This window comes from Etheostoma cragini, chromosome 5 (assembly GCF_013103735.1).
Source record: "Etheostoma cragini isolate CJK2018 chromosome 5, CSU_Ecrag_1.0, whole genome shotgun sequence".
NCBI classification, from domain to species: domain Eukaryota; kingdom Metazoa; phylum Chordata; class Actinopteri; order Perciformes; family Percidae; genus Etheostoma; species Etheostoma cragini.
Window position 1 is genome coordinate 7,480,970 of NC_048411.1, and position 13,533 is coordinate 7,494,502.

Genomic DNA, 13,533 nt, shown 5'->3' on the forward strand with positions numbered 1-13,533 from the left:
TACTATAGAAACTATTGTTTATTATATTTTAAAATTTGCCTCTTGAAAATCCTTATACGTCATTGACCCATGTACAGTCTTGTGTGAGATATCGATGAACTCGGCAGAGAGTTCCTTTTTCATTGGTGAGGTTTGACCCGCCCCCCTATGATGCGGCCACGCCCCCTTTCACGGATAATGATGTGTATGACGTATAGGCTTGTGTGAGGTATCAATGAACTCAGCAGGGAGTTCACTTTTCATTGGCAAAGATTTTCAGGGTATGAGTGACGCGCAAATGCGCAAGGAGAGGCGTCCGCCGGTAACCCCGACTGGCGCGGGTTAGCGAGGGCCCTCCATCGCTGCTTGCAGCTTTAATTTCTTATGTAACTCTAGTTAGACAATACATTTTTTTCAGAAGCCGTGCACAGTAGACAAAGCGTGTGGATTAATGGACTCTGCATTGTTCAGGTTCAGGTGGACATGGACTGTGTGAGTATTTGGGATTTAGTTGTGTTTAGTCATCACCACTATGTATTTGTTATGTGCTCAGGAGATAGCTTACATATTTTTATATACGTGTGTTAAAAAGGTATTTGATCACCTGCTGATTTTGTATGTTTGCCCACTGACAAAGAAGTGATCAGTCAATAATTATAATGGTAAGTTCATTTTAACAGTGAGAGACAGAATAACAACAAAAATCCAGAGAGAAGAATGTCAAACACGTTATAGATTAATTTGCATTTTAATGAGGGAAATGTGTTTTTGATCCCTCTCAATCAGAAAGATGACTAACTAACTAACTAACCGGTGCCCCCCCTTGCTTTTAGCCATCTTTACAAAAGCTAAATTTTACCAGACAAAACAGGGATAAAGCACCAACAGGACTACTACTATTAGTTAGTTAAAGATGTGGTAGCATTGGATCTGGACGAGAAGGAGAACTCTGGGAGTTGCAAGGAGTGTGTGTATTCTGCCTGCCGATTTTGGTTTTATTTTACATATTGTTACAGCTCTAATATCAATTTAAAGATCAACAAGTCACTGACAGATATTCAATTCATTCAATAAATTATTATTTTTTGTCTTAAATCCACCAGCCAATTTACTATTATACCTGAGCCTTTTTGGTAAAGTTACTAGGAAAACTCAGCCCAGAGTAGTTTTACTCTCCCCATAACAAGTTTCCTTGTGCAATTTTCACTCTCTCTCGCAACTTCATTACAACAGAAATACTAAATAACATCACAACTTTTATCACTACATTTTTACAGAATCTCCTGCAAAATCAGGCATTTTCGGCCGTTACAATCTCAAAAAAAGGCTGTAAAATCCTGGCGGGACTGTCTATTACTGTAATTGGTCTTATCATATTTGATGCCTCATCAGCCGATAGTGTGGACAATTTTATTTTTTAGACAATATCTTGGTCTTACTCTGAATTGTATGCAAATCATAGCCATTATATAAGTTTCATAAAACAATGCTTTGTCCTTAGGGTTTGTCACTTTTTTCAAGGGAACCAGGTGAATTATCTTTGTGATACCACTCTATTTGCTTGGGTCTTTCGGAGTTAAAATGCAAGTAGACGGCGAGCTCGGCTACTTTCTTCATAATACCGTTTGGAAAAGCGTAGGGCTCTTTCTGCCTTATATGTTAAGAGGCATATGTTATTATTTGGTCTTCTTTTGTGCTCTGTTTCTAATTTCTTGATAATATCCTTAAGTTCCTTTTTTTTTTCATCGTGTCTTTTTCAGTCTAGATGAAATTTCTATAATCTTTCCCCTAATTACCGCCTTGCTCCCTTCCCATAATATCATTTGTGTCACCTCCCTGTTATCATTTATGTCAAAATATTCCTCAATACATTGTTTTATTTCTTGCACTACATCTGGGTCAGAGAGTAATGTTAACTGTTATTGATACAGGGGCATGGTAATTTGTTGTTATTGATTTAATGCTGCAGTCTTTAACGTTACACATACATTGTTGTGGTACACAAAAAAAAAACTATCCATGAGTCTCTGGTATGAACATTCAGGTAAAATATATAGTCTTTTCCATAGTATAGTCTTTTACAGTGTTACATGCACTAATGCATTTCTTCCTTTTTGTTTCAATACTAAGGTGCACCTAAATCCCTGTGTCCATATAGCTTTTGCTTCACACAAAAATCTACCTGCTAAATCAAATTAATAAAAAATAAAACTGCAAGTGTTGTTTACTTACCCTTTCCTCTTCAAAGCTGATAAGTCCTTCATCATCATCGCTCTCTAGTTCCTCCGGTGCCTCGCTGATCAGAGAGTTGAGCTCTGTGGTGGCAGGCCGAGACTTCAGCAGGTTGAGGATGCGCTGCAGGGGGGACTGTCCACTACCTGAGGTTATCGTCTCCTGCTGCTCCAGACTGTCACTCTGCTTCTTGGCAAAGTTGACAAACACCTGAGCAGAAAAGTTTTTTTTTTTCTCTTCATTTTACCTTGTTGAAGTTCTGCATGAAGTTGAAACATAATGATGCATGTTGACTCACATTATCCAGAGTGGTCTGACTGACAGAGTAGTCCTCGATGCCCAGCACCTCCACCACCTGCTCCATCTTACTGAAGACCTGAGCCAGTGAGATCCGCTCAGACTTCAACTGGTACTGGACCTTAGTGTGGTGACGCTCCTGCAATTAACAAGTGGCTTAATTCAGTTCAATTTTATTTATAGTATCAAATGATAACAAAGAGTTAGCTCAACACACTTACAGGTTACACTTTGCCACACTCTATAGTTTACAAAACCCCCAAAATTCCAGTAATTCCCCCATGAGCAAGCATTTACTGTCTGAAAATGGGGACAATAATCTCTGTGAAGCATTTACTGAAACCTTTAACTTATATTTTAAAAGTAAGTTGTATCTCTTTTCTGTTTTGTAATTTGGAGACGTCCCTAGGCACTCGTCTTACTGCCGGTAGCAGTAAAAGCAGAGAACAGAAGCCAGCAGAAGCCTGATGCCTTTTTGTCTGAAACTGAGGCTGTTTATCCTGACCCCTGATGCTGTTTTACCTGACACCTGACACTTTTTCACCTGATGTCTGAAACCTGACTGATGGCAGAAGATGTCCTAAAATGGGTGAAATACAACGCTTCTTTGGAGTCCCATTCGAGGGCAAGGTTAAAAAGTGTCAGGTGTCAGGTAAAAAAGCTTCAGATCTCAGCCTCAGGTCAAAAAGCATCTGGTCTCAGGATAAACAGCCTCAGATCAGAACATTGAATTAGCTGTTGCATCTGTTTAGTCTGAGGCTGTTGCCTCTAAGGCTGTTTTGTCTGAGGCCATTTCCTCTGAGGCTGTTTAGTCTGAGGCCATTTCCTCTGAGGCTGTTTCCTCTGAGGTTGTTTTGTTTGAAGCAAAGTGAAATTACAAAGCCTTTTTTGGAGTCCCATCAAGGGCAAGGTTAAAACAAGGTGAAAAGGGGATGTTTAAACATTTTGGGCAGAGTAAAATACTTGGGGGTTTCTACATGTACATCTTGTTATTATCAAAGGAAAGATTCTGCAAACATGTAATCCCTTATAGTCATTTAGTAAATACAGGTTATGGCAAGTATGCTGGACTTCTTGGTTTTTTCACACGTTTTTTTAACCAGTACACCTGTCTATGAGACTTTCTGGACTCTGTGGTCCTTAAAAAGAAAAAGAAAAACACTAGGCACTCCCTTGATTAACCTGAAGGAAAATATTCATACATTTTCTGGTGCGCAGTGGATTGACAGTTATCTACCTTTAGTATGGCCTCAGGGAAGTTTCTGTTGAAGAATCTAACCACCTCCTTCAGATTCGAGCTGCTCTTGGTCCTCACTGTGATCATGTAGCCATCCCCAAACCTGGAACATGATCATATAAACAGGATTTTACAATTTTACATATTGTGTATTTTACATACTTTCTCATTTCTAGTAATTTAAACAATTATAACACAGGCACATTGTTTCAACATAAATGCATTATACAACTTTTAGAGAACAATTCGTAATTGACCATTGGATGCAGTAAAGCAAAGTTTATACATATATTGAACCTGGTCTCACGGCAGTTCGTGAAATGGTCACATTATTTTGATCTATTGATTTGTCAATAAGGACACAATTTATTTATTTTGTGGTGAACATCACGAAACAAACAAGAAAATGGAACGTGACCATTTTCCAAACTGTCATGAGACTGGGCAGCAGCAATCTGTCGGGGACACTACAACTGGGAAATGATTCGCCACACGTCACCAAAAATAACAAGACTGATCGCCACACATGGGATGCACTACAACAATGGACGGTTGTGGTTAAGAGAAAGAAGAACCCGGAAAGGAGCTTCCACATGCAAGACGCAAGTGTTTGGCTTGTCAATACTGGTCACTACTGTAATCGTGCTGTTATCATGAAAGATGCTTCCTATTAAAATACATCAGTTTAAACTTTCATAAAAATCATGTCCCTGTACACAAATCAATAAATAATAAATAACGCCACCCGTTCACAAACTGCTATGAGACTGGTCTGACATACAGTATCTGGTAGGGATGTAACAATACCAAAAACTCACGTCATGATAATATCACAATAAAAATTTTACGTTGATGAATTGAAAAAGGTATTTAAATTCAATAATAAATCTGATGTATAAAGTATTTTATTTTTATATAAAAAATCTTTTAACTTAAAGTGCTTCTACTTTTCTTCTTTAACAAAATAAAATAAAAAAGCAAGCCATGACCTTGGTGTGTGCAAAAATGAATGCCATTTTGAATTGTCTTTGGAATTTATGAATGTACTATGCAGGGTTAGACGCTAATATTTTTAAGTACATGCCCCCCGAAGCCGATGTTCGGGCCTACGTCGCGGCCTGCTCTATCTGTGCCTGGGCTAAGGCCTCCCACCAACTGCCTGCTGGACTTCTGCAGCCGCTCCTGGTCCCCAGCCGTCCCTGGTCCCACGTGGCGTTGGATTTCATCACGGGCTTGCCCCGTTTTGAAGGTAATGATAATAACTATTCTTACCATCGTGGACAGGTTCTTTAAATCTGTTCACTATGTTGCATTACCTAAATTACCTACAGCCAGTGAAACGGCTGACCTCGTTGTCCAACATGTATTCCGTCTCCATGGAATACCTGTGGATATCGTTTCTGATCGAGGTCCACAGTTCATTTCCAGTGTCTGAAGGGCTTTCTGTTCCTCCCTTGGAGCGACCGTCAGCCTCGTGTCTGGGTTCCATACTCAATCCAACTAGGAAACGGAGAGGGCCAACCAGGACCTGGAAGCTGCGCTCCGTTGTGTGGTCGCCCAGGAGCCTACTGCTTGGGCGTCACTCCTGCCTTGGGTGGAATACTCCCACAACTCTCTTACTACCTCAGCCCCCGGACTCTCCCCCTTCGAGGTGGCCTTGGGATACCAGCCCCCTTTATTCCCTGCCCAGGAAAAGGAATTGGCAGTACCGTCCGTGCAGGAGCACCTGCGTTGCTGCAGACGGGTCTGGACAGCAGCTCGCGAGAATCCACCCGACCTTCCACGTTTCCCAGATTAAGCCGGTGTTCTCCAGTCCCCCGTGTACCCCTGCAGACCCTCCTCCGCCGGTGAGGCTGATCGATTGGTTCCGCTCCATGTTCTCTGATGCCATGTTCAACTGCTACACTGCAGTGCCCAGCTATGTCCTGCTACGTCCTGCTGTGCCTTGTAATGCCGCACAGCGTCCTGCTATGCCATGAACTACTAAAAAATTCTAACCCCAACCGGCCCGTCAGACACGCCTACCAAGAGCCTGGGTCAGACCGAGGTTTCCGCCTAAAAGGAAGTTTTTCCTCGCCACTGTCGCACTGTTGCTTGCTCTGGAGGAAACTACTAGAACTGTTGGGTCCTTGTAAATTCTGGAGTGTGGTCTATCTGTATAGTGTCTTGAGATAACTCTTGTTATGAATTGATACTATAAATGCAGTTGAATTGAATTGAATTGAATCGACGACCAACCGGCCTACACCGTCTGCCAGCTCCAGGACGTTCGGCGGCGTGGGAGAGGGCTGCAGTACCTGGTGGATTGAGAGGGTTACGGGCCCGAGGAACGTTCGTGGGTGCCCCAGAGGTTCATCCTGGACCCTCAGTTGGTGGTTGATTTCCACCGGGACCATCCGGATGGTCCTGGTCCGCCCGGAGGCGTCCCTTGAGAGGGGGGCCATGTCATGGGCCCGCTGCCGTTTGTGTCGGTGTTCCCTTTTCCCTGTGTAGGTCTGTCTGTTTCGTCCGTCATCCACTAGAGGTCACCATAGACGAACCTGGTCCGGAGGCGTGACCACACATTGCCATCCGCTTCCCGCACAGCTGCAACCCATCTTCATCATTCCATCTCCATTGTACATAAACCCGGGCCGGCCACCTCTTTGGCGCCAGTTCGTTACTAACCCCTAAGTGGAACTAGGCCAATTTTTAGTGCACGTTGCTCACTTGTCTTGCTATTGACTAACTTTGTTTGTTCTCGTCACAGTGTCCATGTTCCGTCGTCAGCGTATGCAGCTTCCTCAGACCCGCTCCGTGTGACTCTCAACTTTACCTCCTCTGTGTTTTTGTTAGATTAAACCTTTTTCTTTAGCGTTTATCATCTGTGCTTGTGTTGTTTCTCTGTCTGGGTCCAACCTACCCATTACACTGCTGTCACATCTCTCTCACCCAAGTGAGGGAGCGATACCCCGGCATGTGGCGTTTATGTTGGAGCTAACATTAGCGTGGAAAAATGCATCTAAATCAAATGCCCGTTTTTAGTCTTGCATTGCCAGACCTATCTCCACAGGCTGAACTTAGATCGGACAAACAGTCTAGCTAGCTGTCTGGATTTACCTTGCAGAGATCTGAGGAGCAGATAACTAGAGTCCTCAGAAATCGACCAGAGTTTAGAATGAACACATAAAAAGCGTGAGAGATATCCGGCCAAAAAATTAGGGACCTCCGTCATATCCTCCAGCGAAGTAAATGAAACAAACTTATAAATTCCGCCCACTTAAAAAACAAATTTAACCTGACCATAGATCACATCATCTTAATTTCAGCACAAAGAAGCATACAGTCAATTATGAGATATAAACCTTTTTTGCCACTCCCAATTGGACCTGTCTTTTATGGTAGCATTTACATGGGCCAAGAAAAGCTTTAGCTAAGTGAAGCTCCAGAAATATAGTATCGAGTTAGTTGCCATACAGCCTCCAACATGGTTGTTGAGTGATAAACTGTCAGCTTTTGACCCAATGAAGACCCTGATTAGATTATTTTGGGATGATGCAATATTTCTACTTAGGGGCGGCTGTGGCTCAGTGGTAGAGCGGTTGCCTGCCAATAGGAAGGTTGGTGGGTCGATCCCCGGCCCTGCAGTCATTGTCGAAGTGTCCTTGGGCAAGACACTGAACCCCGAGTTGCCCCCCGGTGCTCCGCATCGGAGTGTGAATGTTTATCTGATGAGCAGGTGGTACCTTGTACGGCAGCCACGGCCACAGTGAATGAATGTGTGTGAATGGTGAATATTTCTTGTAAATGTAAAAGAGCTTTGAGCAGTTGTTAAAACTGGAAAAGCGCTATATAAATACAGCACATTTACATTTACTGTGACAGTGTGGGACATGTGTCCGTTGGCTGGGGTTTTTCTAGAATGGGGAAGCTGTTGCAAAGGTGGTAAAGTGGGTTGTCCAGTAATTGCAAATTGTAAAGCATATTCAGTCATATTTATTACTTGTTGTCCATGCATTCTAATTATAAATATTGTAAATCCTCTTATTTTGACATATATGGTAAATATCAATGTCAAACCCTGTTTAAAATGATGCACATTAGAGCACAGATAAATCACACAAGGAATGGGGACCTTTCTCCTCTGACCTGTTCTTGAGATGTTGGATGCTGCCCAGGCATTTAAACCTGCCGTTGACCATAATGCCCAATCTGGTGCACAAAGCCTCACACTCTTCCATGCTGCAGAGGCCAGAATGATATAATATATTAAGTACAATGGTGAAAAAGAAGTGAAAATCAGCCACAACAGTAAAAAGTATTCCAGCAGAATTCCACTAAATGTGAAGACTGATGTGTCTCACCTGTGCGATGTCAGCACTACTGAGCGTCCAGTCTTTATAACGTCCAGGATTAAGTTCCACAGAAATCTGCGGGCCTTTGGGTCCATGCCAGTGGTGGGTTCATCCTGCAGAACCCCACAAAAAACAGTTAAGAAGCTTATGAGGTAGCTAAAAATGATACTGTACCTACAGTTCTTTGTAGTTACTGTTTTCATTCCACCATGTACAAATGAAATTGACAAAAGCTTTCAAGAATCAATTCAAAAAATGAATATATATTAAAGGATCATTCCTGTTTGTCTATTACTTCTAGCAGTTATGATAGCATTGCTCTTACAAAATAAATAGCTGAACTCTAAAAAGTGAGCGCACCTAAAATAGTGGTGAAAATCATTTATTTCACATGAAAACTGTTGGTCTATTTTCAACCTGTTCATCTGACTACTACTGTATCTTGACCTGTCAGACTACCTTTTTCATCTCGGTAAGTACAATGTTGTGTTCTTGGGTCCATCCAGGGCGGTTTTAGGCTAAGCCCATAGTGCTCACTCTGCACAAAACACCTGATACTGATAGAAGACTACAAACAGCCGGACTATGTAGAGGGAATCACTATTGGGGGCTAACAGTCATATCAATGAAACTGAAACCGCTGGCTGAAGCTTATTTTTTGACCAGGTTTCTTATGTTCAATGCAAACATTATAACATAATGAGATCAGACTCATTAGGGCTGTGAAAATAACAGCATCACCGCACAACTGGTGGTGACGTGACACTACCGCCGTGATGACATAATTTACTTTTTGCTGACAAAAGTTACAGAGAACAGATGTGTGATATGAAATATAATGAAAGCAGTAATCATTGTGTAGTTTATGCTCATCAACTTTCTTCTATCCTGTATTTAAGAGATTATGGAAAAAAATACGGTGCCCCTGAAGATCAAAACACAAAAGCATTTCAAAAAACACAAAAGACAAAACAATATTTCCCAAAATACAAGAAGAAAAGCAAAAAAACTACAAATGGTGGTTGGTGAGATCCAAACTGGAAAAGGTATGTACGTTTTGGACAATAATTCCTCGTTGCTGATTGGATGCACTGGCTGTCAGTCATTGAAAAAAATAAGTTATTCTTTTTCCTTTGGATTTAAGGATGTAATGGCTGCCTTGCTATAAAAAACGCACAATTTATAGGTTTTATACTGTATATACAGTATAAGCAGATATATTCATTTAGGAGACAGAGTTACGCATTTTCTAGCTATTTATTTGGCAATATACACCAACTCGCTACAAAGAGCACATCAATCCCCACCAGGGTCTCAGTCATGATAACACCAAATACAATAGATAAACATGAACACTAAATTAACCACACAAAACTAAAACCCAGATATAAGTTCACAGCAAAAACATGAGCAAAACATTATTAAAACACGTCAACTATTACAGGAACAGTTCAGAACATGCAAAGAACAGTCAATTTAGGGCACAACTTATCCTGCCAGCCGTTATTTATTACTTACTATATTGCAGCCAGGAGTATACAACAAGCCATCACATCCATTTGTTTTTGTAAGCGTCATAAGCTGGTTTATCAGGCACTAATAATTAAAATGTAAATAATTCATTTTAATAAACACTTTTCAACCAAAATCGGCACGGAAAATATGTGCAGAACTTAGTAAAGTTAGTAAATCAGTCTGCATTTCAGGCAATTCAGTATTTGCTCTGCACAGCTGCTTTATATTGGATACATTTTATCTATCTAAACTCGGCTGGACTGATAAGGTGATAGGTCAGGGAGGTCAGTGCTGTTGCGCAGATACAGATCTTTCCACACATCAGACTGGTTGTCAATAAGTCAATATTCTGCTTTTTTGTGAAGGAGACGTCTGGTTACACAGGCTCATCATAGGCTCTTTTACAACTTTCTCTTTAGCAAAAGTAATTCATCTTTAAAACAACTCTGGGGACTACCAATGTAAAACTTCACAACCAGGGCCTAAAGTTAACGTTTTTGACCACCTGCCACAGACACTTTTTACCAGCATTTTTTTGCCTCAGAAAGGGGAAAAATTGCTGTGTCTCTATGATCCTATCCTTTCCTATCTGATAGCCTACTCATAGACATTGCGCAGTCATCACGTGCTGTAGTAGCGGGGCCCGCCTTGATAATCCAGCATAAGGCATTATTTCCTATCCTTAGCTGGGGGCCACATTCATATGGTTACTTATTGGACTTTACCTTATTATTGCACCTACAAAAATGCAGCTGTTCTCAATTTAGGGCAGCCTGTACTGTCGTCTGCGGTTGTTCCTGCATCCACCATGTGTGGTTGTGTTAGTAATGTGTGTGTGCATGTGTCAGTCACGGGGGGGGGCAGCATACATTGAAATTTAAATGTGTACATGTTGGCAGCAAGACAGAAATGTTTTGCACGGTCTTTCACTGTATGTTTTGTTGGCAAATGTGAGATGTTTGAGTCACACACGTCTTGTCTTCATATCAGAAACAAGGGAATTAATTTGACCCGTTCTCAATCCTGCTTGGTCATCGGCTGCACGTGTGACTGCTGGAATTATCGTGAGTAATGAAAATGCGATAGAGGGCTGTCAATTAATGTCTTCCAGTGATGCGGGCCCCTCATTGGTCGAAGCCCGTAAGTAACTGCGTACCCTGCTTGCCGATAGTTAAGTGTCTGAATCACTCAGTTCTAATGGGCAATTAGCAATCCCTTCAAGCCCTTTGAACCTGTAAATGTTTGTCCTCTGTCAGTAACAGACAAGTTCACAAACTAACTTGAAACAGTAAAACCGTTTAATAAAAAAAGAAAATTGGAATAATTTTAAAAAGGGTCTAAAATCGCCAATTTTCATTACAGTATGTACATGTACAAGTTGATATATATATCAGAGGTATTGCTTAATAGAGGTGGTCTGATCACCAAATCAATTTACATCTTATTTATATGGTTATTTTACTTACTGATGGAAAATCATCAGTCACTGGGTGCAGATTTGGGGTGATTTGTGTTCATATTGTTACTCTGTTACTCAGCCTTTTTCTGAAGTAAATGGTTCCGTTTGCTGATCTGTCATTATCTTGCATAACTGATTGGCACATCTGTTTCATAGCTATAAGATAAGTGATGTTGTGGTGAGGCAGGAATGAGGACCCAAACGCAGAGCACAAAGAGGCAGGCAGGAGTAAGTGAACACAGATTTATAGAACAAAACGTCCAAAGAAAACAACACAGGGAGCAGAGGAACGGGCAATGTCCAAGAATAATCAAAATACAAAAAACAGGTCCAAGGGGGAGGCAATACAAAACAGGATGGCTGGGACAGGGGAAAAACTCAAAGGGAAGATCTCTGACAAAAACTCATGGGGGGGAATCAGGAGCAATTTGCAGGAGGCACGCAGACAGGACACGTCGACAACACAGACAAACTCACAGGGCGACGCTAAAAGGATCTGACAAAGGACAAAGGGAACACAGGGGTTAAAAACAAGAGGTAGCGAGGTAACGGGGAACAGGTGAGACGTCAGGTGGATCACATTAGGGCAGGGCAGGACAGTCAGAGCGTGTTTCCCAATGTCAAGGAAGGATCCTTGAAAGCCTGAATTTCGAAGATGCCACGTCATCAACGTCATCAACGTCCGTCGAAGGACCGTTCCAATGTCAAGAATCCTCCGAATTCCTCCAAGGACTGAGTCCTTCATTCAGAAACTTTCCCATAGACAGAGAAGGATGCATATGTGTATTCTTCGCGGTCTCAAATCACCCACAATCCAAAGCGCGGGCCTTCGCCGTCTCGTTAAAAAAAATAATAGCGGACCTGAACGTAAATGTAAGTATCTTTAGTGTGTGCCGTACATTTGTTATCCCCGTTAATGTTTTACATCAATGTAAAGCTTAACGCTTTAAAGCTTGTACAAATTGCTCTAATAATTAGGTAGATACACCCCGAGCTAACGTTAGCTAACTGAACCTATAATTTAACTTTCGGCTGTTAGCTAGCTAAGTTGCTGTCTTTGCACAGTTTAATGTCTGGTGGCATGCTCATCTCTTTTTAAATGCCGTTACCGTATATGCGTAACGTTAGCAGACATTTAGAAAGTTGGTGTGTTTATCACTGGTTGTATCAGTAGACAGGAGGTAACACTGCACCGTGTTAACTTCACTAGCAACGTTCAACGAAGGCTAAACATGTATGTACTTTCCTATGTAATAACGTTATGTTATATCATTCATAACGTCAACATCTTTGTGTTGTGTTAACTGTCTTTTAACAGGGACTAACGGAGGCCGTCACCAAGGATGGCAAAGCCAAAGACGAGCAGGGAGACCGAGGCCAAAGAGATGTTGAATACATTATTTGCTATATTAAAGATTGGCATTCTAACAATAAATGCTTTAAATAAACTGGTTTGTCTGTGTCATTAAGTTCGTGGGCGTATGTATATAATATAAACTGTTTTTTTTTTCTTTAAATTGTGACCTGGAATTATTCAGATGCTATCTGTTGTAATAACTCAGGTTTACATGTATCTTTACTATAACATATATTCAAACATTACTATATATTGTATACACAAGTATATTCAACATGAAGGCCGATCAGACACAGCTGCAGATGAAGGTGTTGCCTCCAGACTACAGACAAGGAGAACGTTTTAGATTAGTCATCCAACCTGTCCTGGTAAGATTACAGTTGTATCACAAGTATATTTAAGAATACAGTTAAAATGTAGTTTTCTTCATCATGAAGGTAACTGACCACTCTTGACCATTTAACACTGTTGAATCTCATCTTTAGAAACGCTCTTATCATTATGGTAATAGTAATGGTTGCTGTTTTCAAGGTATTACGTTTCTTTTTATACCTGCGTATATGTAAGTTGATTCCCTTGTATGAAGAGAGTGACGGATGAACAGAGTCGTGCATATATGTGGAATAAATAACTCTCTGAAACAAACGCTCCGCTTATACTTCCACGTCAAGTTATGCCTGCGCAAGTCAGCCAACTTAACAAACACACTAACACTTACCTTTACTGTGTTAGCAGGTGTTTATCAATGGTGTTAGGACTTTTCATGTTGATTGACGCTTGTGTGTCTACAGTACTATTTAATCTTTCTCACTTGCAGTTTACTGCATGTCATACCTGCCTGTGGTAGCTCATTAGCTGTTGGCGTTTACCTTGCTGTAGTTGCTGATCATATTTAGCATTTCTTGACCTGAAAAATAAGCTAATGTTACATGTATGCAGTAAACTACAAGCTAATTTTAACAGCTACTTTTCTTTTTAAAAACATGTATATCTTACGAGTTATAAAAACCGATAGCATCTGAATATAATTACTGTTTGAAGTTTTCTCTGTCAAGGTCACAATTTGATGGAAAAAAGACATTGAAAAAAGTTTATATTATATACATACGCCCAAGAACTTAAT

At 41.0% G+C, this 13,533-nt stretch overlaps 1 protein-coding gene across 4 annotated transcripts in view; it reads right to left on the reverse strand.

Annotated features, from left to right (window-relative positions):
• Positions 1-13,533, reverse strand: part of abca2 (ATP-binding cassette, sub-family A (ABC1), member 2) — a 199,252-nt gene that overhangs the window by 2,686 nt on the left and 183,033 nt on the right. For all 4 annotated transcript variants that reach the window (XM_034871883.1, XM_034871884.1, XM_034871882.1 and 1 more), the window contains 5 exons: positions 8,089-8,192; positions 7,874-7,966; positions 3,746-3,848; positions 2,510-2,647; positions 2,212-2,421 (listed from right to left, as the gene is read on the reverse strand). In XM_034871883.1, the coding sequence (XP_034727774.1) occupies positions 2,212-2,421; positions 2,510-2,647; positions 3,746-3,848; positions 7,874-7,966; positions 8,089-8,192 (648 nt within the window). The remainder of the gene's footprint in view (positions 1-2,211; positions 2,422-2,509; positions 2,648-3,745; positions 3,849-7,873; positions 7,967-8,088; positions 8,193-13,533) is intronic.